Source organism: Solanum dulcamara, chromosome 4 (genome assembly GCF_947179165.1).
Source record: "Solanum dulcamara chromosome 4, daSolDulc1.2, whole genome shotgun sequence".
NCBI lineage: Eukaryota > Viridiplantae > Streptophyta > Magnoliopsida > Solanales > Solanaceae > Solanum > Solanum dulcamara.
In genome coordinates this window covers 2289320-2316629 of record NC_077240.1, presented here as the reverse complement: position 1 = coordinate 2316629, position 27310 = coordinate 2289320, and the positions used below count along the sequence as shown (strand labels likewise).

The 27310-nt window shown below is 32.8% G+C and overlaps 3 protein-coding genes across 4 annotated transcripts; 1 reads left to right on the top strand and 2 right to left on the bottom strand.

Annotated features, from left to right (window-relative positions):
• Nucleotides 1–1237: 1237 nt before the first annotated feature.
• Nucleotides 1238–5647, top strand: LOC129885440 (uncharacterized). Of its 2 annotated transcripts, XR_008766082.1 has the most exons (5): nt 1238–1391; nt 2272–3566; nt 3787–3812; nt 4392–5191; nt 5392–5647. XR_008766082.1 is itself a non-coding variant. In XM_055959715.1 (4 exons), the coding sequence occupies exons 2-4, from the start codon at nt 2345–2347 to the stop codon at nt 5127–5129; spliced, it is 1986 nt and encodes a 661-aa protein (XP_055815690.1). In that variant the 5' UTR covers nt 1238–1391; nt 2272–2344; the 3' UTR covers nt 5130–5384. The 2 variants fall into 2 exon arrangements, 1 of the variants encoding a protein (XP_055815690.1); XM_055959715.1 differs by lacking the exon at nt 5392–5647 and having other exon boundaries at nt 4392–5384.
• A 1371-nt stretch (nt 5648–7018) lies between these two features.
• LOC129885439 (glucose-1-phosphate adenylyltransferase large subunit 1) lies at nt 7019–12251 on the bottom strand. Its single transcript, XM_055959714.1, has 15 exons — nt 11981–12251; nt 11343–11578; nt 10904–11026; nt 10309–10479; nt 10009–10101; nt 9770–9853; nt 9637–9692; nt 9317–9410; nt 8933–9118; nt 8736–8816; nt 8515–8601; nt 8330–8434; nt 8068–8174; nt 7894–7954; nt 7019–7468 (listed from the first exon to the last, which is right to left on the bottom strand). Exons 1-15 carry the CDS (start codon nt 12234–12236, stop codon nt 7367–7369), a joined length of 1842 nt encoding a protein of 613 aa, XP_055815689.1. The 5' UTR covers nt 12237–12251; the 3' UTR covers nt 7019–7366.
• A 10897-nt stretch (nt 12252–23148) lies between these two features.
• On the bottom strand, nt 23149–24463 carry LOC129884479 (glucose-1-phosphate adenylyltransferase large subunit 1-like). The gene is made up of 3 exons (XM_055958774.1): nt 24203–24463; nt 23772–23894; nt 23149–23347 (listed from the first exon to the last, which is right to left on the bottom strand). The coding sequence occupies exons 1-3, from the start codon at nt 24365–24367 to the stop codon at nt 23171–23173; spliced, it is 465 nt and encodes a 154-aa protein (XP_055814749.1). The 5' UTR covers nt 24368–24463; the 3' UTR covers nt 23149–23170.
• Nucleotides 24464–27310: the final 2847 nt, after the last annotated feature.

Genomic DNA, 27310 nt, shown 5'->3' with positions numbered 1-27310 from the left:
AATGTGTGATAAATATATTATCCATAAATAAAATTTATATTATATATGTTATAAATTGCTTTATGTATATCAAAACTATATCATAAATATGTTATAAGTGTCTAGTAAAAAAATATTATTGATATAAATGATAATTATTATTATTAATATACTCTCTTTGTTTTAAAAAAGAATGGCCTAATTTGACTTGGTATGGAGTTTAGAAAAATAAAAAAGACTTTTCTATTTTGTAGTCTTAAATTAAAGTTATATAAAATATACCAAAATATCTTTTAATTTTGTGGCCTTAAATATAGCCATGTAAAAAATTAAAATTAAAATTTTATCAAAAAAGAAAAAAAGTTATTTTTTAAAAATGGATTAAAAAGTAAAGGAGATCATTTTTTTAAATATTTATATAAATTTCCGAAACAAAAACGAGGAAGAAAAAGTGCAGACAAAAGGAGCCCATTGTACAGTGAAACCAGAAGGTTGACAGCTCATTACTCATAAGGCGGCTTTTGTCTTCATTTTTTATTGGGAAAAAACCTGATATACCTAACACGTTGTTTAGATGGTTTTTACAGGTGGTATGATATTGTATTATTAGTTTAAATATAGTGTTTGTTTTGATTGTTATTTAAATTTTATTGTATTGTATTGTTTAAATTTATTATTAGATAATATCGAACGAAAAAATTTATTTTATGTAATAATCGATTTGGTGTGTTTGCATCGTTACCTTAATATTTTTTTCTCATTTTGTTTTTATTTATTATTTAATAATTATTTTTCATCTTTTATCCTATCTTTTCATAATAGCTCTATTTCGTACCTTACCTTTTTTTTGTAAGTTTTATCATTCAAATCATTAATGTGTGATATTATGTAACGACAGAGAACGATATAATTTTATCCAAACATTGCATTCATTAAAACAATATAGTAAGATACAATGTAACACAATATAATACAATACGATATATTATGAAACAATACGTAACAATCATCCAAACAAATTATAACTTTTTTAGTTAAAGCTAATTGCCCCTTGTTATAAAAGTGTCTCATATTTATCTCTATTATTAAAGGACAGCCTTTGAGTAATTGATAAAATTACTGTCATGTGACCAAGAGATCACGGGTTCAAGCCTTGTGGTCAGACGTTTTATGCGCGGAAGTTTTAGTGCAGAAGACTGACTACATCAAACTTAAATTATAAAGTTGATGCTTACATCATCTTATCCCTTTCTTATTTTTGGGTGTGCTACTAGGTTTGCTTGACTTTTTTTCTCTGGTCTTTGCTTCATCATCTCCTCCTCCGCTATTTTCTGCTCTCCTCTTTTACATTTAGGAAACATATTACCATGAATCCTTTTCTAGTCTCTTCAATTTCTGTCTTACTTTTGCTGGTGAGTTCCTTTTTTTTCAGTTGCTAATATTTTACTGTAATCTTGCGAAAGTTTTGATCTTTTTTATTGGGGTTTCTCGTTTTAGACTTGAATCATGGTTTGATACTTGAATTTCTAGCAATTTGACTTTTCTGTTATTTGTATTTTGGAACAGTTTTAGTTGTCTTGATAGCAATTTTCACTTTGGGTCTACATGTCTTAGACTTAAAATCTTGGCTAATACTTGATTTTGTAGCAATTCACCTTTTTCTGTTATTGTATTTTGGAAGAGTTTTAACAATTCTTGTGATTTTTAGAATATATGATTTCTCTGATTTTTTTTGGGTGTGAACCTAGATGTAATTGTCAAAATTGTGTATCTTTAGAAGGGATGTGTGTGTGAGAGAGAGACTTGTTAAGTAAACAGATGGTGAGATTTGATGTCTCAATTTTTATTTTTTTGATGATTGTCTTTAAAATTGGATTTTGAGTACTGATTAAACATTATAATCCTTACTAGTATCCATGATCCAACTAACAATGGTGGAAAATGTTGTGTGATTATTGTTGAAGATATATAATTAAGTAAATAAAATCGTACTCTCTCTGAAATTATCTAAGCTTGAGATGGTTGACTTGAACTCATGATATATGGAGTAACCTAGATGCATTTCCTGTATAGCGTATTTGTTGTTTGTGTATTTGTGATGTTCATATTTATACATAATCATTTGCATACATGTATGGAGGTCTTGAGTCCCTAGATCGGGTGCACGCCTGCACAGTATTGTTATTGAAGACCACGCTGCAAGGACATATATATGTCTTAGCGTTTAGATGAGATGGTCACACAGTTCAACAATTATTATTTGATTTACTGCTGTTTAATTCTCTTTCCCAGGTAAAGGAGACAACCTTTTGATGAACAACTGAAGGAAAACTAGTACATTAGCAAGATCTAGAGCCAAGATATAATGTCTGATAATGATACACAATCATTTTCGGATTGTGATGGTAGAACCGGGAAGTCCATACATTCAGTTCAATCTGTTTGGATGGCACATTGGACTAGGACAAGCTACAATTCTACGGCAGAAACACAAAATCATGCACCTACGGCTCTTGGAAACAAGGAAAATGACCAAGATTCTAAGCCTCCCCGGGAAGTTGTTAATATGGAGACAATGTCGAAGCTCTCTAAATCCGTCAAAAGATTAAGAGAATCTGAAACTCAAACTTTCGAAGTCATTAACGAAACAAGTTCAAGAACCATTGCAAAAGAAACTCTAGGCAATTGGTCCCTACCATTGCACAATCCTTGTGAAAATGTCAAAACTCCTTTCCAGGATCCTTTGGATAGTGGCGAGACTCATCCATATGACATTGGTCGCGGCATTGCTGCATCGAGGCCTTTGTTAGATAATCCAAGTCACTTAGCGTCTCATCTTGTGCCACACCGAGATCCAGGCCAGTACATAACTAGCGAAGGGGGAAAGAAGCAGAAGCCTCGTATTAGTAGATCATTCTTAGCTGCAAAAGAAGAAGTGCCAAGACTAGGAATGTTGGAGCATGAACATGGGAGATCGGTTACTCCATATTTGAGGCAGAATGATTCATTCTTGCTAGATGCACCCTCCACAAGAAGAAAACTTCTTCCAGAATTTGGCGGAGAAGAGTTCCAGAAAAATGCAGGTTGTTCCTTTGTTAGGTTGTTAAAAAATGAACCTAGTCCTTCCCATGTAACTGAATCAAAAGAGTCACATCCTGGCTCTTTTGACCAACAAAAGCTACGGCATCCTTTGCTTGATGTAGAGACAATGAGAACAAGCAATACCATGGATTCTGTAGTGGGAATGGCTGGATATTGTCCCCGCGTTTCTCAAACAACCCATAGTATGTTAATCACTGAAGGAGCAGATGCTGATCTGTTGGAAGGAAACAATGTCATCGGTAATTCAAGGAAGTGGAGTAAAATTAGTGGGAAAGCATCATCAAGTAATCGTGATAGCCCATCTAAATCTCTTGGTCATTATAAGGGAGGAATGAAGCTTCAAATTCAAAATTTCTTCACAGGTAGTGAAAGAAAAGAAAATATAGAAGATAGAAAGCCTACTGAATTTGTGTTAAAGAATGAATCTTCAGCTGAAACTGATACCATGGACATGGATGTGTTTCAGGAGAAGAACCTGCTTTGTGGTATGTACTATCCTCTGCTAGTGGTTTAAGAATTTTGTTATTTACTTTGTTCATCGCCTTGCTAAGATTTCACTGATCAAAGAATAAAGTGATCTTTCTAAGGCTTAGTCAGAGATTTTTAACTGAAAAGAAAAGAAAAAGAGGTTTAATTTGAGATATACCATTTGAGTGTACATAATTTTACTCATATAATGAATCTATCTTTCCTCTAATTTTGCAGGTACAAGTTCTTCTATAGTAAAGAAGGTGATCTTGAGATTTATTTAATTCTTCATAACTTCCTATCTTCTAGCCAGGTTTTCAAGAGGGTATTTGGTTTATCTTGAATTTTGTATTGTTAACTGCTCTCATACTTATCTTCCTACCTGCTAGTTGCCTAAGTATAATGGGAGAAATCTGGGAAATCAAGTAATAATGAGTTGGTCGGCTACTCCTGATCATTGTATGATAAGTTTAAAACCAAACAGGTTTTTCAGCAAAGTAATATCTTGTTGTCAACCAAGTCTGAAAGTGGAAATTCTAATAGTGAATTTTATGATTTTTTGTTCACTCAAAATAATATTGTAGATTATAAAAGAAGGTATACAATTTATATAAAGAAAATGAAAAACTATCTACTTTTTACTAAAAATATCTTAGATCTTTGAATTATATATCTCAAATCTTCATATTAATAAATTAAGTATTTACGAATAAAATTTTTCTTTAGGCCTGAGACGCCCTTGTCATGTAGGTCAATATGCTACTGATGACGAGACTATATTTGTCTATTTAACGTGTATTCTAGAATCTTGATTCTAATTCTGACCATTAGATATTTTGCAGGTGAACAAAATGGACCAAACTTTGCCCCGTCGATTTGCACATGACGGCTCCAGGAAAGAAGCTGGACACAAACAGTTCAAGTTGGATATAAACTTAGAGCTGCCTGCTCCAATGGATAATATGGAGGCAAGTTCTTCCAGAACTGAAAGTTTCGACTTGGGATTGATACTGCTCCATGCTGAACAACCTAATTCATCAAGAGCTAATTTCTGTCCCGAAGGGCTTCTTGGACATGACCCTGCTAGTAGATGGGTTAAGCGCCTCAAAGTGAGTACATCCGGTTCTTTGGCTTTTGGTACTAAAAGCTCCAGTTTAGTAGGGGAAACATCTAATGAGAAATCACTCAGCCAAATTCCTAAAGCAACCATAACTAGCTCCGAACTAGCACCTAGTAAACGTCATGGTAAAGAATTGATGGTTCACGATAACACTCCAGACTTAGCCATGAACTCTAGGCCCTCTTCTATGAGCGTTATCAAGAAAGATATAGAGGTTTTGACTTCACATTCTTGGATTCAAAGGTTGCTTCGTGATAGGGCTACCACTGCAACAATGAGGCCCCAATCGGTGGTGGTTTGTGAGCCTCAAACCTCAAAGTTGGAGCTTGATGATTTCCAGAAGAAACAACTTCCAAGCCTTGGTGCCATGGCCCTTATGGGTAAGGCAATGAATGGTTTCCAGCCATGTGAATTCCATAGAAAAGGCCCTTTAGTTGTTTGGAACACTAGAAGTCTCTGAAAAATCAACGTTGCCTTATAATGATCAAGTGACCTGATGCACTTTGTAGCTCGATTTAAATAGTAAGTACTGTCTTATTTTTTATTTGGATTCTGTATTTGCCTAGATGGTGCTACTTTGTATTTAAACATAATGATGGAAGCACCACCTTGTTTCTCCAACAAGCTACTTGCCTGGCTGCTTTCATCCTATTTACAACACTAATTATATGCCAAAGAGGTTCGGAATAAAACTGTTATCATGATTGATTGATTATGTGCAGTCTTGATTGTTTTGTGGCTGAAACCGAGTTCATGGGACAGTTAAACAATGCCAACTTTACTTTCTGAAGAACACCGGTGGCCGACAGCTTTAAATTTTTGAGATTTGAGTATTTACTTATAGGAAGCATAATCCTTTTGACTAGTTTTTTGGTAGATCCAATCTGAAATTTGGTTGTTCAAGATTGTACCTGCCTTTTTCATGAAAACAATCAACTTGGTCTACATTTAATTAATTAAAACATGGTTAAGAGCATATTTCCATATTGTGTAACTTGTATTTTCCAACATGGGAAGCATCTGGTGCAAGATCGATCTTCTTACAAGTTAAAACCAACATCATAAATTCTTGAATATGTTTTGAAAAATCAGAGTAAATATTGATCGCATTACACTGGTCAGCACATACAGTGCGCAGTAAAAAAAAATCGAACATTTTCTTTCTCAGCGACGGTAGCTTCGTTATTCCATCAACACATCTACCATGTAACTAGGGGTGTCAAAATGAGCCCAAATATAGGTTGACCCGCCCAATCTGTCCAAACTTTTATGGGTTGGGATCAAGATAATTTGTATTGAATTTAATCTCAATCCATTCAAGCCTTAACCCATTTTAAAAGAATCTTCAATTGAGCTCAACTTAATCTCTAATTTCAACCTGTTTTAAAACTCTTTATTTGCATTAGTATGTATATTCTCACATTAAATGTATGAATTACTATCTATTTTATTTCTTTTAGGATTAATCTATCCATTTTGTAAATTTTTATTTTTATGAGTTGAATTTCAAATTGTGGTTATAAAATGTAAATAATAATATGTTAAAATTATTAAGATTAAGCGGGTCAAATTAGGCAGGTCATGACCCAACCCAAATTTGAGCCCAATCGAGCCCAACCCATGTGAGCCCAAAGTAAATTTGAGCGGGTCATGACCCAACCCGATTTTTATTCCAAACTATTTTAATATTGTCAATTTCAACCCAACCCGTTCATTTGACACCCCTACATGTAACTATGCCCCCCCCCCCCCAAAGGTATATCAAGCCACCACAGCTACTAAATTTTCGATTAATATCTAAAAAGATTACATGGTTTCCATTACTTAGCAGTCACTTGGTGTGTGGGATGGACAAGAAAAAATAATTTTGGGATAAGTTTTTTTTATCCTTAATTCGTTGTTCGGCTACAAAATGTGGAATAATTTATCTTTGGATTAATAATCATAAATGGGATAAGTTATCCTAATTGTGAGTGAAATAGTAATCCTCTATAATAAAAATGTAAAAATAACAAAAGTTTCCTCCATAAACCCTCTTTTATACATCACTTTACATCTATGCATATTCAAATAATTTTTAATACTATTTATAATAACATTACAATCTTCACTACTCGTTATTTTTATTTTTCATTAAAAATTAAAATATATTATACGTTGAAATTTTTTGACTAATTCTTATATTTATTTATATTTTAAATATGACAAATCAAACAATCAATTTAAATTAATCTCAAAGGACGCTTGAAGTGCAAAGTTTTTTTTCTGCTACTTAATGTACAAGTATCAAATTTCAAAGAGAGAATAGACACAAATAGTCCTAAATAGATATCCTTGAGTTCCAAATGCTTAGAGAATAGATGCACAATAAGAGATGCATCATAAGAGAATTTTTTTAAAGTATAGTTTTTTACAATACGAAAAGTCTAGGATTGAGTAGTAAGTAAACCATTGTGTTCTTCAGAATGCTATCTTACATATATTTGACTCTTAGAACATGAACTAGGCATCTAGAGGTGCAGCTTCGGTTTTATTTTAGAGTCGTTGTCTTGATTATACTTGCTCTTTTTTTTACACGAGCACAGAAAGCTTCCTTCGCGGAGTCAGCTGCTGAATGTGCTTGGTTTCTGTTGGGAAATAGGTCACCCTTGACCTTCTTCACGTTGAGATTTTGACTTCCATGGATGTTTCCCAAGTTCATATGACCATTCCATCTTTAATTGTGGCTTTCTCTATTATAATGGTTATCCCTGATCGTATGTAGAATCCTTCCTCTGGTCGGGCTGCTTCTTGAACGCCCTAAAGTTTCATAGGAAAGAACATCAGTGAGAGTTAATTCTAAATTATGACTCAATACACCAACTAATTGGCACCAGGAATGTAAGCGCTCTATATATTCCAGTTTTCTTGGGGGGTAAGCTTTTCACGTGGGATCTCATCAATAGAGTTCCTATAGTTTTCATTATGGCTTCTTGGGGATTTTTCGGGGATTATGCTCCCATGCTACAAAGCGTCAAATCTACGCTGACATTCTGCTTTCTTTCTCGTGAGCAGGTAGCACATCAGCAATGTGTATTGTGTGCTCTACTGTGTTTTGAACTTCAGTGTGTGGACAGTTGATGGGAAGATGACCTCCTCTCTATAAATAGTTAAATACAACAATATTCTACTAGTTGAAAATAAGACACTAAAGAAGGTCCAGTGAGGACGCAAAAGAAGCTTACATCTTTATTCATGATCACAACATTCTTTCCTATCTTTGCATTCTTGTCAATGATGCATTTCCTGTATGAGTGAAACCATGATCAAATTTAAGAATTCTCAAGTGTCAATGAAATACATTCGAGTTTCGTGTCATTCTCATGAAATATTCAATGTTAAATTCAATGTCCATTTACCTTATTTTTGTATTTTCCCCAATTCCAATTGGTACTTTCCCCTCTGCTAGCAGGGAGGCAATCTCAGATTCTGTTTGGTAATAGTCTGCTCCCATCATGAAAGTATCCTGTGGTAGTAAAACGTGTTAAGAGGTCCATACTTTACAAGAAAATGTACTAGAATCAATAAACTGGTGCATTTTTTTCACAAACTAATGAAAATAAATGTGCTTGATGAGGATAAATCTTCAAAGGAAGATAAAACTTAGGAGTACACACAAACCTTCAGTTCAACACCACAATCTAAGCGCGATCTTTCACCAACTATGGAGTGTTCCACAGAACAATCTCGCAAGAAACATCCATGAGAGATTATGGCATCCTTAATCTGAAAAGCAGAAAACAAAATCTGTTAGAACCCACAAAAGAATAGTTAATGCAAAGTACTTGCACAATATACCAACTTACCTTGCAGTTGTCTATCTTGGTTGGTGGAAGGAACCTAGGAGATGTGTAAAAGGGTGTTTTTGGATCGTAAAATTGGAACTCTGGATGCTGCAATGGAAAAATTAATCAGTTGGATTATGCACTGATGTAAAACCGCCTTAAGATAAATTTCGGAAAGATGAGCTAGTCAAAATAAGTTCATCCCATATGATGAGAAGCATAGAGGGGAATTTGCAACATGCCTCTTCTGTGAGCGCCAAGCTAGCATCATAAAAAGATTTAAGTGTCCCAATGTCCTCCCAATAGTCTCGGAATATGTATCCCTGAGAAGACAGCATAAATTCGTTAAAACTACAGCTAATCTTTTAGTTGAACAATTAATATACTCAATTCATAAAAATAACTTCAATAGAAAGATCCAAGATCCAAGAATATTTACTTGGACATTGTAATCGTCTATTGCTGCTGGTATAATTTCAGAGCCAAAATCATTAGCTGTAGGATAACTCCATTTCAACAGCTTCAACAGTACATCAGTCTTGAATACATAAACTCCCATTGAAGCAATATAGGGGGATTTCTTCGCATCTTGTGGAGATAATCCAACGAGAGTAGTATCTACTTGCTGCAGCACAAAAAATTCTATGAGTTGAGTTATAAAGGAGCACTAGTCTGAATGTTGTTGTATATAGTAAAAGGTTGCGGCAGAATTTGCTACAGAAAAGTGGGCAGATAGGAGATTACATCAGCTGAATAAACTAGGCAAATTTGTCTAGAAAGAAATCAGCACATATACCAAAAGAAAGAGTTCAACTAAACCTACCATTGCTCGAAGATCAAAACCTTTTGGTTTTTCAGCAAACTGGACAACTCTGCCTCTGCTGTCAATTTTGACCAGCCCAAAATCTGATGCTCGGCTGAAAAGTAAAGCTTAAATCTCAGCTTAACACAATCACAATAAGGTATAAAGAAACGTGATTTTTTTACTTGAAGTAATGTATATTGTATGCATATGAATATTAAGGAGAAGCATTCTTTCTCCATCTTGTTTCTGATCTCACTCAATTCACTTAAGATGAAAGAACCATTGCTAGTTGTTTTATAGTAATGATGAAATATCAACTTATTGGAAGTTAAACAAACCTGTCCCCAGCTGGTGCACATGAAAGAGTAATATCAGCATTCCGGTCAATATGGTTCTGTTTTAAGATCGGAGGCAGTCAGAAACTTTTCGCAGACAGAATGAGGAGTGCATAGGTAGTTAAAGTGGACATACCTGCACCAACTCCATATAATCCATCCTATAAAGATGATCCCCAGATAATACAAGGATATTTTCAATATTCTTGTTCTTAGTATCCTGCAAGAATTGGTTGCCTTGTAATCACAAAAGTACTATATGTCTGTACATAATAACAGATTCAGGAAAAAATGATGAAACATTTTTCAGAAATTATATCAGGTCAACAGAAGAGCACTGGTGGATTAGTGTCCTGAAGAGTTGTAGAGACCAACCTCAAATACCCATATAAATTGTCTAACAGCATCTGCAGTTCCTTGAAACCATTTTTTTCCTGCTTCCCCAGGTGTCTGAGTTGCAGCTAGTACCTGTTTTATGACGGAATTCCTTTCAGTCAGTAAAATGAAACAAGAAAGCAGAAAAACAATGAAGCAATCATCCAAAATTGTTACAGATTTTGTGTGAACAAATCACTTGGAGGACCAACAAGTTTACTCATATTAATTAGCTCAGCTGTGATATCTAGCAAGATTAATCCAGGTTCCTTCAAGAATTTCAGAAGTATAGTCTCAAACCTCAACAAATCCATCTCCGAAGCTCACACCATTGCCAAAATATGTTCGAGCAATGTGACGATTCAGGGGAGCAGAATTGTACTGTGTCAGCACAAAAATCTTGTTAATAGCACTGTTGATACAGTTGCTCATTGGGATGTCTATTAGCCTGTAGCATCCTCCAACCGGAACCTGGTGGCATGTTGCACAAACACATCAGAATCTTTAGAAATTGACCGTAGAGTGAACATCAACTTGCAATCTTGAACACATATTTTATCTATTTCTAATCGATCTGTTTAAGGTAGAAATCAACAAATAATATATCATAAAAAAATCTGAGCACATCCTAAAGGTAAAAAACAAGAACATGAAACACAGATGATCCAATTTCCCCTTAATAAGCTTCAGAACAATAAAGGGCATACTGGAGAAGGGGTGAGTCATTAGTGCCTAAATCTTAAAAGTCATAGTTGGAAAAGTCTGAACTTTAACACAAGAGATAAACACAAATAACTTGGAAGAAAAGAAACACAGTTTTAACTGGACATTAGGCATCTAAAACAAAAAAATGAGAAAACGAATGTAAGTTCATGAGCAAAGATAAGTCTCTTACAGCAGGGGTTGCAGTTCTACTTGTAAGTGGGAATAACTTGGTCCCTTCACCTCCTCCTAGTATGACTGCAGCCACATCCTTGGGATTTGCCCGGCGTCTCTCAAGACGTGGCATCTCTACGAACTACATAGGTCCAGCAAACAATCACAATCACAGGCTGATGGAGATAAATATTGTAGGCTCAACTTAACACAGTATCTTCAACATGAAACATATATATAGCAAAAGACTAGTAGTACTAGAATTTCAACAAAATTAAACTCAAAACCCATAATCTTATAGTGTCGTGAGTTCAACGCTAAGAATCTCAAATATTGGACCAATCAAGTTTAAATGATGGATTCGATATAGTTCATATCAACCTTTTTCCACCATATCTACAACACTACTATGGCATTAGTTGAAGCAAATATGTTCTAATAAAGAAATTGATTATTACCAGAGTCTCTTTGTCATTTTCAGTAGTGATCACAGAGTAAGCAACCCCAGGTTTGATCTTGTTCTCCTTCTTCTCAAGTTTCAAACTTTTCGACAACTGATTAATCCTGAGATTGTTGTTTAAACTCCCTCTCATCTTCTCCCCAAAAAATTCCTTCTCTCCATTGTTAAAACCACCAGTGCTCACTCTCCCAAAATGGACAGTGGATTTCATAGCCACACAGCAAGTATCCATTTCTGCATACAATCAAGAACTCAGCAATCCCATATATTATGACTTATCAATGGATCCAAATCAAATAGATGTATTCGAATCCCAATAAAGTATAGGTAATCTCTAAGCAATCAAGAAAGTTATAAAATACAAAAAGAAAATATCATTAATTAAAAAAATAAATGGGTCAGTGACCCAAAACCCAAGCTAGCTATATGCTTTGTACTAGTAACTCATAGCATTACCATAACATGAATCTTTGTAATATCCTCCAAATATGGGGCCCGTGAACCCGTGATCTCTGTAAAATTAGGTATAATATTATGGGCTGACACCCATACTAGGAAAGGTTGCAACCATGTTTTAGAAATTCTAAATTCGTCTATAATATATATCATTAAAGAAGTAAAAACAAGATTTTGAACCTGGAAAGTGATGATCTTGGATCTTGAACAAGAATGTCAAAGAAGTAACCAAATCACTCAAAGGAAATGGAAATTGGTAGTGGTGTAGAATGAAGAATCTTGAAAAGTAATTAAGAAGAAAGTGAATCACAAGAAGTTTGTTTGTTGAGTGGTCAAATGGACAAGTGGGAAGGGTTGATGAGAGTGTGCTGAGCTTTATTGGCTTGTGAACTCTCACGAGAAACTTTGCAATCTTTCTATTTATACTAATTTCCATATCCCTATTTAGAAAAATTTATTAACTTAAACACACCACAACTTTTCTATTAGCAATGTATTTTAACTTAACCCTGTTTTATTTTTGCCTCATTACATCAACAACCCCTTAAATTTATTTAGACCCTCAATGAATACATAATAAAATGTTTATGTTGTTTGCTATGTTCATTTCTATGTTATTTTTACTTGTTTATTATTCTTAAAAAAGAGATTTTACTTTTATTTGTCTTTTTAACATATTCAGAAAAAAATAAAAATAAATAAAAAATATTTTACCCTCGGTATTTATTACTTATTTATCAAGACCTAATACTAAGCATCAATTAATAAAAATTGTGTGGTAAAAATCATATCAATTATTATTTTTTTAATATGTATGTCGGATTCAAATATAACAAATAAAAATGAACAAATAGAGTTATTCCGTTTTGGTTTAAATTTTGGAAAACTTTTGTGCATGTTGTCATATGACCGTTATGTAAATAAAATAATTACATTAAATATATCACATTCTTTAATTATATACATTAGCTTTAATTGGAATAGACTTGAGATTGTATGATTTATTGAGCCTAACTTAATTATGTGATGAGCGTGTTTTGAAAAAAAAAATAATCAAAATTTGAGTCAGGATTATGTAATAGGAATGTTATCATATGTTTAGATGTTCAATAAAAACATGTATACTTCAAGAATCTAAATAAAATCTATTGTAAGATATCCAATAAAAATATGTATACTTCAAATATCTAAATAAAATCTATTATAAATTTAAGGAGTTGTCGATATACTTTACTTGTATTTTTTAAATTGTTATTTTTTTTTCTTACGTGTAATTTGAGTTCTTTTAAATACTTGTGTGTAGTTACGTTCATTCTTTTTATTTGTTCAATATTGATTCGACATATTTTTATAAAATAATAAATAAATTGACTATTTTATTATATTTATTATTTGAATATAATAAATTTAACGCTTTGATAAATATATAGAGAAATGACTATAGTTAATAATAAAAATAACCGACATGGATTGTACTGTGCGATCTGAATTTAATTGAGGTTCCAATGGGGGCTGCGGACATCGAATGAGAAACTAAAAATAAAAAATTAAAAAAACTAGAAATAATAAATAAATAAATCAATTGATAAATTATCTCTTAATTTTTTAAAATTAAATAAATAAAAATAAATATCTATTTTTAATATAATGATAAATAAAAATGGTAAGAATTCTTTTCTTTTATCATTGTAAAAGCGATAAAACTTAAAGTCATTATTAAATAAATCACTGAAAATTAGACTGGAAAAGTCTAGCAAACTGTGAATTTTCCAAGATTATTTGACAGAAACCATAGTACATACATGTGTGTAGGCTCCACCAAGATCTCTAGAATAGAGACCTGTCTTTTGAATGCCACTATTATTATATGGTTTAAGATATGCTCATGAACATTATATGTTAACAAATATCAATTTGATTTCACACTTATGGCTATCATTTTATATTATATTAGTCTTAGAGAGATCTTTGTCCGTTAAAAATTTAGTGGGTCCAAATTATATCAGACATTATTTATTTGGAGATTAGCTGACAATTCCTGACCAAAATCTTCAAATAATTATGATGATAATGTTATACTTTATTAATTTATGCTACTTATCCATCACAGAGCATATTAGCATTCATGTCGTTTTCTAATTTGAAATTTTACCACTATCTAACATGGAGAGAGTCGGTTTAATTCATTTTAAGTTTATGAATTAGTCGAACTATACTTAAATTAAATTGATTCGAACACTATCATTTTAGTAGATAAAAAAAGGGGAGAAATATTGGGTGTCTATTGAATTAATTAGCTAAAGAACTTGAAAAATAAATAAAGCAGAAGGTTTGTGAAGGAGACAGAGAGACATTCCATGTTGGAGATTAGTTAGATAATTGAAGGTTTAATGTAAAAATATGCTTGTCTTCTTTCATGATGTACAAGATTCCACTATTCTCTCCATCTTTGTATGTCTCTCACTTTTACTATTCATAAAACCTCATACAACTAAATAGACTATATTAATTTTTTTTGCAACTGCTCTTCATTTCAAAATTCATTACGTATATAATATATATTAGTAGAGTACTATGGAGATTTAACATTGTAGGGGTGAATATGATTTTTTTTAGAGTACATGCAAATTTGTTCTTAAAGTTGTCTTTGATATATTTGTTTTTTTAATTCAATTTTAGAGTCATATTTACCTATATACTCTAAAAAGAAAGAAGAAGAAGTCATTTTTACTCTACAAGGTTAAATCTCCATGTCCTGTCCCCTTTCTCTTTTCCATAGTACTTATGCAAAAGTTGTATAACTAGAAATCATTGAATTGGTGGAGATATTATTTTTGTATTAGGAGTTGTATATGTTACAAACTAAATATTTTTATATTATTAGTTGTACAATCATATGTTATATATTATTAGAATAAAATCTATTGTTATTATTTTTCCATTATGCAAAATATCTGTGACGATATGACACATATTTAATTTATTATATCTTGACTAATGCAGACCTATGATATCATACGCTGCCAATTCTCTATTATTGAGCAGCCATTACCATCATCTGTGCAAAGAGAGAAGCGTCAACGGTTCAGAATGAATTGTACTTCCTCGTCCTATCATTGATTTAATACGTTGTTTAAAAAAAATATTTTTAAAATTTATACTTTAAAACAATAAATATTTATGTGGTTGTGATTTATTTTATTAAAGGTAAAAAAAGAAATTCAACTATTTTTAATTATACCAAAATGACATTCTTTTTGAGACAGACTAAGAAGAAAAATAATGACACATAAAATGAGATAGAAGGAGTACTAAATACTTCATTCGTTTATTTAATTTTGATTTGATACAAAAAAAAATATCCTAAAAAACAATTTCTATAATTTTAAATTAAAATACTAAAATATATTTTTATCTTATAATCTCAAAAATTAATAAAAATAAAAGGGGAATTTGTGCATATAGCCACCTAAAAATATCTTTAATTATGCTCCATAGCTATAGTTTGTTAATTACAATTAGTAGTTATAGCAGCGTTTGTATAATTCGTCTAACATTTGTATACGTTTGTATAATTTGCTATACAATTCGTAATTTTTGTATAACGTTTGTATATTTCACTATACAATTCATGCACAACGTTTGTATAATTCGCTATATAATTCGATTCGCGCACATCGTTTGTATAAATCGCTTGAATTATATAAAATTCAACTGTATAATCATGCGAATTATATAAAACTCAAATTATAATTACAGCTAGATATTTACCATAAGCCATAATTAATTTAAATTATAATTATATTAGCTAATTAATTAATATATATTTGATTATCCCCGCTTAATTTTCTCAAATAATAAAAAGATGAGGAATATATGATTGCCTAAATGAAAGCCTATGAGCGGTTCATATAAAAGAAGCCCATGCGTGATATGTCCCTATCCACTGGACAATTTGTTAGTGGGCCCCAAACCAGATGTCAGCTCATTTTACCGTTCATTACTGCATTCATCTCCTTTTTTTTTGGACTTATAAGCTGTTTTCAACTTATAAACTGCTTAAAATAAGTTGAATCATTCCTAGCTAGCTATGCGTTGTGAAATTCTGGTTAATCAATCTCCTGCACTGCCGGATCGGAGCAGCTTTTCATTCATTTATTCTCGTCTTCAATGGAGTAATATTATATGTTGTTATAATTTAATACAGCAATATATAGTAGCCAGTAGGGGTGTACATGGACCGGGTTGGTTCGGATTTTTTATAAACCAAACCAAACCAAACCATTTGTATCGGGTTATTAAATCTATAAATCAAACCAAACCAATAAAGTCGGGTTTTTCGATATTAATTTTTTTCGGGTTTTTCGGATTTTTTCGGGTTATTCGGGTTTTTTCGGATTTTTCGGGTTTTCATAGTATCTTATAAAAAACAAAGAGCGGTGCTTCTTCAAACGAATTCTACTACAAAATATCAACATATAAGATGGAGGCAGAACACTGTTTGAAGTTTTAACTTTATAATATAACTTTATAAGATGAGATTTTTTTTGTATATTATTTAGATGGTTTCTCAAGTCCAACTCTAAATGTAAGAAAGAAAAAACAATTATGAAAAAAAAATTAAAATATTTATAAATTATATTTTAATAAATATTTTTATGTATAACATAATTTAAGACTAGTATATCTATAATCGGGTCGGTTTGGATTCGGTTTGACTTTTTTTAGTTAAAACCAAACCAACCCTATAATGGTCGGGTTTTTTTTCCAAACACCAAACCAAGTCAAACCAAACCACTAGTCGGGTTTTTTTTTCCGATTTGGTTCGGTTTATCGGTTTGGTGCGGTTTATCGATTTGTCTTGTACAGCCCTAGTAGCCAGTGTAGATTCATTAAGAGTGTCTGCATCTTATCTTATTGATATAGATAGATTATTTTCAAAAAATAATTGGATTAGGTCCTGAATAGAATATTGTCTTAAAAAAAGTAATTTCCTTGGTTATCGGAATGAGATAGACAAGAATATCTGTTGAAATTAGGTATCTCACCTTTTATATGGGATAGTTAATTTCATTATTTTAAAACAAAATATATCCGGGAACTAACAAGCATTCATAACCAAATGGAGATATAATAATACAATATTTTATTTAGAAATTGTTAGTTTTATTCCACCAACCAAACGACAACTTATATGCACAATCTTAAAATAGGGACCCCCCCCCCCAAAAAAAAAAAAAAAAACTAAATGGGACTTTAAAGAGGTCTTTTACGTAAATCAGGCTTCTCCAGTACTTGAAATTATCTCGGTCCAAACAGAAAATGGGCTCAAAAGCCCATTTCTTATTTTTTTGTCTTTCACTCTTTTGAAATGTCAAAGACTAGTGTTTTAAAAAATATTGCACACAAGTTCTTCTATAATTTATAGACTATAGTGTGCAGCTCAGAAGACATTTCATGCCTATCAATAAGGAAGCTGGGGATTCAAGTTTTTTATTTTATCTATTTTAGGAATAAGGTGAACTATCATATAATTTGTGGGGTAAAAAGAAGAATTTTTTTTAAATGAAAAAAATATTTCTTGAAACTTGTAGTAAGTATTCAACAAGTTATTATTCTGGTTATAAGAGAGTGGACATGAAACACTTAAAAAGGCTAGTTATTAGGTCCTTGGTGTGGCAAATATGGTTATCTTTTGTGTAATGGACTGCAACATTGTCTAGCTTCAAAACTCAGCACTAGAGATAAGCACAAACAAGTTGGAAGAAAAAATAATTGACAACACAAATGTTAGTTGTAACTCTACAGTAAGTGGGAATATAACATACCTGTACTCTGATGGAGATAAATATTGTAGGCTCAACATGAAAAATATATATAACAAAATCTAATACAACTTCAATACCATAATTTCGCGTGCAGTGAGTTCAACGATAAAAATCTCAAATACTGGACTTATCAAGTTTAAATTTTTGGATCCAACTCCAATCACAATATAGTTCATATCACACAAATCAACTTGATTTCCCACCATACCTACAACACTATTGTGGCAAAAGCAATCCCAATGTTTGATTATCCATTTTACTCGAAGGAGCTAAGCCCAAATTTTATAAGGCTACTGTTAGCAAAACTGAACTTGCAACAAACAAAAATAAGCCAAGATACAACACTATTCTAAGACATGAGACATTTAAGTATGGATTACATAATGAATCACTCAATTATTGCAAGAGTATGATGGAACGATCGAGTTTGTAAATGTAGCTTTAGACTTTACCACTTGAGCAAAATCTCAAAATTCTTTATAATTGAAATCCCCCCCCCCCCACACACACCTGAAGAACATGATCATCACGATCACATCCATTATATTTTCAGAAGAATTGATGCAGTTTGACAATACACTAATAATTAAATTTCCCGTCTTCATGTCATAAGAGCAGAAAGATTTTTTGTCTTGCTTCACGGAGAACAATACAAAATTGTCGGCAAATATATTGTTGACCATAATAATTAAGATAAATATATTGTAGATCATAATAAAAAAATACCTTAAAAAAATAATTACTAATTTTAAAAAATTCGTAAAAATTTCATTAATCAGTATGCTCGTGTCAACAAATCAATCATGTCTTGCCTGTCTGAAAATGACTGTGTTAGAAACCTCTGTTCCACTCGACGTGATGAATGGCTTATCAGCTGGCACCATAATCTTCTCTCTGATAAATCCATGCAAAACAGATAAGAAAAAAAAATAGTAGGACTTAACAATTGTGTACGTAGACAATGTAAAAAAATTATTCACCTAATGATAATTGATGTGTACTTGCACATAAAACATGAAATTCATGTTGTTAATCTGTAAATAAAGTATTACTAAAATAAGAACAGAAAATTTGAAAAATTACATAAGAAACAATACGATTTAAAGAGTATTTTAAAAATCGGAAAACTCAAAATCAATAAACAGAAAAGAATCTAAAGATATTTTTCTAAGAGAAGAAAATTGAGTTTCCTGAATATACAGTGTTTTCTCAAGGAAATTATTCCCCTCAAGAATTCGAGGCTTATCGAATATATCCTGTTAAAATAGAACGATCTTACGCAATGGTGTATCGATATCTAAAACTACGGTGTCAGCGAACCACTCAACAGCAGTAAAGTACACTAAAATTTGATTGTGTAGAAGAAGAAGTCCAGAAATTCATTGTCAAAATTTCCCTCCTATTTCCCCCCTACAATTTTTCTGCTTTTAATTAATGTTACACATATGCTCTATATGAATTAAGCGACATAACTTATTGTGACGGCGTTGACCCATCGTGAGTGAGACCCACACTAACCATTTGATGGGAGAATCAATACTACGTCCAAACTAAAGCATACTAACAATCAACAAACATTTAAATATGTGTAAACAATATTAAAAATTGAGTTCCCATAAACTCATGTAATTTATCAAAATAAATATGAATTTTAACTAGTTTAAAGAGAAAATAGCCAAATATTCCCTAATATATAATTAGATTTCCAACTACACACACTTAATCCCCTAAACCTTTTAAAAATGAAATATATAACCACTTAAAATTTTACAATCAATTATGTGTCTTATGTGAAACACACATTTTACACGTGTATTTCACCATTTAATTTATTCTTTTAAAAATTTCCGATTTCATCTTCCTCCCTTCTTCTTCCACCATTTTTTCAACCCTAAGAAGGCTTAATTTAGGAAAAATATTGACGGATGGGTTTTCTTCACCTCCTGCCTCCATATCTGCCTTTATCACCTCCTCCACCTTCATCGTTATCTTCTTCACCTGCTCAAAGAGCTCTCTGCCATCTCCTAAGAATAAAGCTTCGGATTGAAAAGAAACATTCAAACCCATCACCAAAATCATCATAAATTTAAGTTAAATCCCACCACCAAAGAAAAAAAAAAACCTTATTTGGGGTTTTGTTGGTTGTTCGTTGCTGGCAGCAACGGGAGGTGGGGGTGTTTGTTTGGTAGTTCGCCGGATCGGCGTCTTGTTGCTCGTCAGCAGTGACTAGGAAGAGAGACACTAAAGGGGTTTTGGTTAGGTGGAGTTGATGCTCCAATGATGGGGGTGGTCTGGTTGTTTCATTATTGTTTGCTGTTCGGAGCTCCGGCGTGAAAGCCGGTTGGAGCAGTGACGAGAAGGGTGAAAGAGAAGAAAGAAAATAAATAAGGAAAAAATAATAATTAAAAAAATATATATTCATAAATAAAAAGAAATTAAAATTTTAATATTTACTTTTGATGCTCACTCTCTCAATGTGAGTGTGATTAAGTATGGATTACATAATCAATCAGTCAAAATGATAAAGAGTAGAAAGATAATAGTATATATATAAGGTCTGAAAGAAGCAATAAAAGATGTAACTTTAGACTTGCCACTTGAGCAAAATTTCAAAATTCTTAATAATTGAAAACCCCCTCACACCTGAAGAAGATCATCATCACGATCACATCCATTACATCTTCAGAAGAATTGATGCAGTTTGACAATACACTAGTAATTAAATTTTCCGTCTTCATGTCATAACAGCAGAAGGATTTCTTGTCCTGCTTCACGAAGAACAATACAGAATTATCGGCAAAAGCAATAAATGTCATTAGCTCCTTGAAGAAATCCAGCTTGATGATCCGTATTGTTTCATCCCATTTCAATTTTCTGTAATCGTTTAATACCAAGACACGGAGCTCATCTTTTACTTGTTCAACGAATGAGAGCTGGCCATTCCAATCCATGAGACTAGGGCTGGTGAAGAAACCTCTAGGGAAAGTAGTATGACCAATGTAGGTCTCATCAACCATATCCAACACATCAATTTCTATATGATCCCTTTCAGCATGACAAATGCAATAAGCAACTCCCATCCTAAAGAAAACATGAGAAATTTCGTCGTTCCTCTTCTTCGATAAGTTAACGTCTCGCCAACAATAAGTAGTTTGATCGCTCCCAATTCGAAGAGAGAGGATTTCATAGCCATGTTGATGAACAGAAATCAACTTGACAGCTTGGCTATCGAAAACAAAATCCAAGGCAATGCATAAAGTAGGATTTTGTGGATTGGGGATATCAAGCCTTTGGCGTAATATAGAGCATTCAATGCGCATGCGGTATCTCAAATTCGTACTAGTTATAGCAATAGGAGGATAAGAATCATCATCACAGATGGTAGCAAATTTGTGGAGTAATAAGCCTTGACTACTCGAACTAATATGGTTTAACTCTACTCCGTCTCTGTACTCGTTTCGTAAGTCCTTCAATACCTTTTCCCTCACTTTCAAACTGCCTGTCAGATCATCCAAGTTTAAACCAGATTGTGAATTTCTATAATGAAAGGCGGCGAAATGAGGGTGAAGAAAGAGGGTATTCCATAGCTTGCAAACAGATCGGAATTTGAACAAGCATGAAAGTGGCAAGTAGCTCAATATGTAGAATATTATTTTATCAGGAAGCTGCGGGTACTTCTCCTCATCCATTCTCATGTTAATGCACATTCTGGAAAAAAGAAAAGCAAATTACAAGTTAATTAACTTTGCTTTGAGACTAGTGTAGATGAATTATTTGCCAACAACATAATGATTATTTATAAAGAATACATACTCCCTTGTTTTTGCTATCCCAAACCAATATCAATAAGGAATTCAAATCCAAACCAAATAAGGTCAACTAACAAAATTAAATTACTATTTTTACATGGAAAAGCCTCAAAAGTCTTTATTAAGGAATTGGGATTTTTATTATCATATTAACAAAGGGAATTGAGGACCGCCATAGCTAGCATCATAAAAAGATTTTAAGTGTCCCAATAGTCTCGGAATATGTATCCCTGAGAAGACAGCATAAATTCGTTAAAACTACCGCTAATCTTTTAGTTGAGTAACTAATGTACTCAATTCATAAAAATAATTTCAATAGAAAGATCCAAGATCCAAGATCCTTTACTTGGACATTGTAGAGACCGGTGGCGGATGCAGCATTTTAATTTAGGGGGTTCAACATATAAAGAAAGGAAATAAGCAAAGAAAAATTAAAGCAGATGTTTGCTAAATTTTAACTCGCCTTATTTGTCCTTTTAACATTTCTTTCCATTTTTCTCTACACCGTCGAGCCTTTTTTAAAAAATATCATTTTTTTTAACTTTCACTTTGCACTGTCCTACTTTATTTTAAACTTTCTATTTTTTCTTTTAAATTAATGCCTCACAAAAGATAAGTTTCTTTAAAAAGTGAGTATTGAATTATTAATATCATAATATATTTTTTTGAAATTGATAAAGAAAATAAAAAATATTATGATATTAATAATTCAATATTTACACTTTTTTAAAAATAATATATTTTTAGTACTCAATAATAATAGTAATAATAACAAAAGATGTTGAACAACATCAATATATTAATATGTAGAATGATAAAAATATAGTTGAAAAGAACTTACTATGTAACTCGATAAATAATATATAAAATTTAACAAAACGAGATATGCATAGTATGTTATTTCTTTTCTTTTGGTGAAAAAGTGTGTTAATATTGAAAATCAGTTAGAAATTATAGAAATCCAGTTAGGGCTTATATGTGAGCATGAAAAGGAGAGAATAGGAATATTTTTCATTCCAATTACATAAAAAAAATATATAAAATATTTTAAATACAATATTTAAACTTAAGAAAAATAAAAAAACAATTAAGTAAATAACAAATATACACAAATGGGCTAACTACTTTTTGTCTACCCAGCCACAATTGCTCATTTGAGAGTGAGAAAGGCTCAAGCCCAACAACATATCCAAAGCCCAAAATGCACATTAAATAGAAAAGGGAGTAAAAAACTTTTAAAGAAAGACTTGAGCGAGAATCAAACTCACGACCTTAGTTATAAATTGAACCCCCTTACCACTGAGCCATTCTTTTCAATTGTACTAAGGGGGTTCATTAAAGGGTATATATCCATAATATTCAAATTTAACCTTCTATATACAACATAATTTTTCGATTGAGGGGGTTCGAGTGAACCCCTCACTCCCATGTAGATCCACCCTGGTAGAGACCAACCTCAAATACCCATATAAATTGTCTAACAGCATCTGCAGTTCTTTGAAACCATTTTTTTCCTGCTTCCCCAGGTGTACCTGTTTTATGATGGAATTCCTTTCAGTCAGTAAAATGAAACAAGAAAGCAGAAAAACAATGAAGAAATCATCCTCAATTGTTACAGATTTTGTGTGAACAAATCACTTGGAGGACCAACAAGTTTACTCATATTAATTAGCTCAGCTGTGATATCTAGCAAGATCAATCCAGGTTCCTTCAAGAATTTCAGAAGTATAGTCTCAAACCTCAACAAATCCATCTCCGAAGCTCACACCATTGCCAAAATATGTTCGAGCAATGTGACGATTCAGGGGAGCAGCATTGTACTGTGTCAGCACAAAAATCTTGTTAATAGCACTGTTGATACAGTTGCTAGTTGGGATTTCTATTAGCCTGTAGCATCCTCCAACCGGAACCTGGTGGCATGTTGCACAAACACATCAGAATCTTTAGAAATTGACCGTAGAGTGAACAACAACTTGCAATCTTTAACACATATTTTATCTATTTCTAATCGATCTGTTTAAGGTAGAAATCAACAAATAATATATCATAAAAAAATCTGAGCACATCCTAAAGGTAAAAAACAAGAACATGAAACACAGATGATCCAATTTCCCCTTAATAAGATTCAGAACAATAAAGGGCATACTGGAGAAGGGGTGAGTCATTAGTGCCTAAATCTTAAAAGTCATAGTTGGAAAAGTCTGAACTTTAACACAAGAGATAAAGACAAATAACTTGGAAGAAAAGAAACACAGTTTTAACTGGACATTAGGCATCTAAAACAAAAAAATGAGAAAACGAATGTAAGTTCATGAGCAAAGATAAGTCTCTTACAGCAGGGGTTGCAGTTCTACTTGTAAGTGGGAATAACTTGGTCCCTTCACCTCCTCCTAGTATGACTGCAGCCACATCCTTGGGATTTGCCCGGCGTCTCTCAAGACGTGGCATCTCTACGAACTACATAGGTCCAGCAAACAATCACAATCACAGGCTGATGGAGATAAATATTGTAGGCTCAACTTAACACAGTATCTTCAACATGAAACGTATATATAGCAAAAGACTAGTAGTACTAGAATTTCAACAAAATTAAACTCAAAACCCATAATCTTATAGTGTCGTGAGTTCAACGCTAAAAATCTCAAATATTGGACCTATCAAGTTTAAATGATGGATTCGATATAGTTCGTATTTCCACCATATCTACAACACTACTATGGCATTAGTTGAAGCAAACATGTCCTAATAAAGAAATTGATTATTACCAGAGTCTCTTTGTCATTTTCAGTAGTGATCACAGAGTAAGCAACCCCAGGTTTGATCTTGTTCTCCTTCTTCTCAAGTTTCAAACTTTTCGACAACTGATTAATCCTGAGATTGTTGTTTAAACTCCCTCTCATCTTCTCCCCCAAAAAACTCCTTCTCTCCATTGTTAAAACCACCAGTGCTCACTCTCCCAAAATGGACAGTGGATTTCATAGCCACACAGCAAGTATCCATTTCTGCATACAATCAAGAACTCAGCAATCCCAAATATTATGACTTATCAATGGATCCAAATCAAATAGATGTATTCAAATCCCAATTAAGTATAGGTAATCTCTAAGCAACCAAGAAAGTTATAAAATACAAAAAGAAAATATCATTAATTAAAAAAATTAAAATGGTCAGTGACTCAAAACCCAAGCTAGATATATGCTTTGTACTAGTAACTCATAGCATTACCATAACATGAATCTTTACAATATCCTCCAGATATGGGGAACCTGAACCCGTGATCTCTGTAAAATTAGGTATAATATTATGGGCTGACACCCATACTAGGAAAGGTTGCACCCATATTTTAGAAATTCTAGATCCGTCTATAATATATATCATTAAAATGTGCTGCTGAGAAGACATTTCGTGCCTATCAATGAGGAAGCTGGGGATTCAAGTTTTTTCTTTTATCTATTTTAGGAATAAGATGAACTATCATATAATTTGTGGGGTAAAAAGAAGATTTTTTTTTGTAACATTCAAAAAGATATTTCTTGAAACTTGTACCAAGTATTAAACAAGTTATTATTATGGTTATAAGAGCGTGGACATGAAACACTTAAAAAGGCTAGCTATTAGGTCTTTGGTGAGGAAAATATGGTTATCTTTTGTGTAATGGACTGCAACATTTTCTAGCTTCAAAACTCAACACTAGAGATAAGCACAAACAAGTTGGAAGAAAGATCAAACTTTTAACTAGGACATTAGGTCATCTAAAACAAAATAATTGACAACACAAATGTTAGTTGTAACTCTACTGTAAGTGCGAATATAACTTGACCTGTACTCTGATGTAGGTTCAACATGAAAAATATATATAACAAAAACTAATACAACAACTCCAATACCCATAATTTCGCATGTAGTGAGTTCAACGATAAAAATCTCAAATACTGAATCTATCAAATTTAAATTTTTGGATCCGACTCCAATCACAATATAGTTCATATCACACAAATCAACTTGTTTTCCCACCAAATATTCAAGGGAATGTTGCAAGTATCTCGGATGATGACGATATTTTATGTAGTGAAGCAATATCAAATAATGAAGACAGAAAACATTTCACTGATATCTAGATAATGGATACCGGAGCAACATGACACATGACTTCCCGGAGAGAATGGTTCCATCAATATAATCCTATCTCAGGAGGGTCTGTGTTCATGGGAGATAATGATGCTTTGGATGTTATTGGTATTAGGTCCATCAAAATAAAGATGTATGATGGCACAGTACTCACCATCCAGGAGGTACGACATGTAAAAGACTTGAGGAAAAATCTATTGTCTTTGGGACAATTAGATGATAATGGATGTTCATATAAGACTCATAATAGAGTTATGAAAATATCAAAAGGAGCTCTTATAATGATGAAAGCAGAAAAACTTGCTGCAAATCTATATGTGCTTAAAGGTGAAACACACCAAGAAGGAGAAACATTAGCCGCGCCTGCAAGTTCATTTGAAGAATCAACGATGATGTGGCATCGTAAACTTGGCCATATATCAGAACGAGGTTTGAAGATTCTTACTGAGCAAAAGCTTCTTCCTGGGCTTAAAAAGGTTTCACTACCCTTTTGTGAGCATTATGTTACCAGTAAGCAACATAAACTGAAGTTTAGCAGTTCCTTTGCTAAAAGCAAGGAAATATTAAATCTGGTCTACTCTGATGTCTGGAAAGCACCGGTGGAGTCCCTAGGAGGAGCGAAATATTTCGTGTCATTTATCAACAATTACTCCAGGAGAAGTTGGGTGTATCCAATCAAGAGCAAGGCAAATGTTTTTCTGATTTTCAAAGAATTCAAAGCGCGGGTGGAACTTGAATCTGAGAAAAAGATCAAGTGTTTAAGGACAAATAATGGAGGAGAATACATGTGTTTGAGGACAGATAATGGAGGAGAATACACTGGTGATGAATTTGATAACTTCTGTAAACAAGAGGGTATTAAAAGGCAGTTCATGGTGGCATATACTCCACAATAAAATGCAGTAGCAGAGCGGATGAATAGAACCTTGTTGGAATAAACAAGAGCAATGTTGGCAACTGTAGGGTTGGAAAAACCATTCTGGGCAGAAGCAATCAAAACCTCCTGTTATGTGATTAATCGGTTACCATCAATCGGAATTGATCTGAAAACACCAATGGAGATGTGGATAGGAAAATCAGTTGATTATTCTTGGTTACATATATTTGGAAGTTCTACTTATGTTATGTACAACACTCAAGAAAAATTAAATTTAGATCCGAAATCCAGAGAATGCATTTTCGTAGGGTATGCTGATTGAGTTAAGGGATATCGCTTGTGGGATCCCACTGCCCGCAAGGTGATAACCAGCAGGGATGTTGTATTTGTTGAAAACACGTTACAAGCAAAAGAAGGCAGCACTTCGAAAGAAAAATCAGAGACTACTACAGTTGAAGTTGAAGAAATAGAAGAAGTTCCAGTTTCTTCTGAAGTTGCACCAGAACACAAAGAACAAAAACAAACTGAGATCGAAACTCCACAAGTTCGACGGTCAACTAGGGAGAAAAGAGAACCAGCTTGACACTCAGATTATTCTATGGAGGTCAATATTGCATATTGTCTATTAACCGAGGATGGAGAGCCTTCAACTTTTCACGAGGCTATGAAAGGCCAAGAATCATCTCTGTGGATAGTAGCAATGCAAGAAGAAATTGAAGCTCTTTATAAAATTAAAACATGGGATTTTATTTAATTACCACAAGAAAGGAAGGCCATTGGAAATAAATGGGTCTATAAGATCAAACACAATGGTAATGATCAAGTGGAGAAGTATCGTGCAAGATTGGTGGTAAAAGAATTTGCTCAG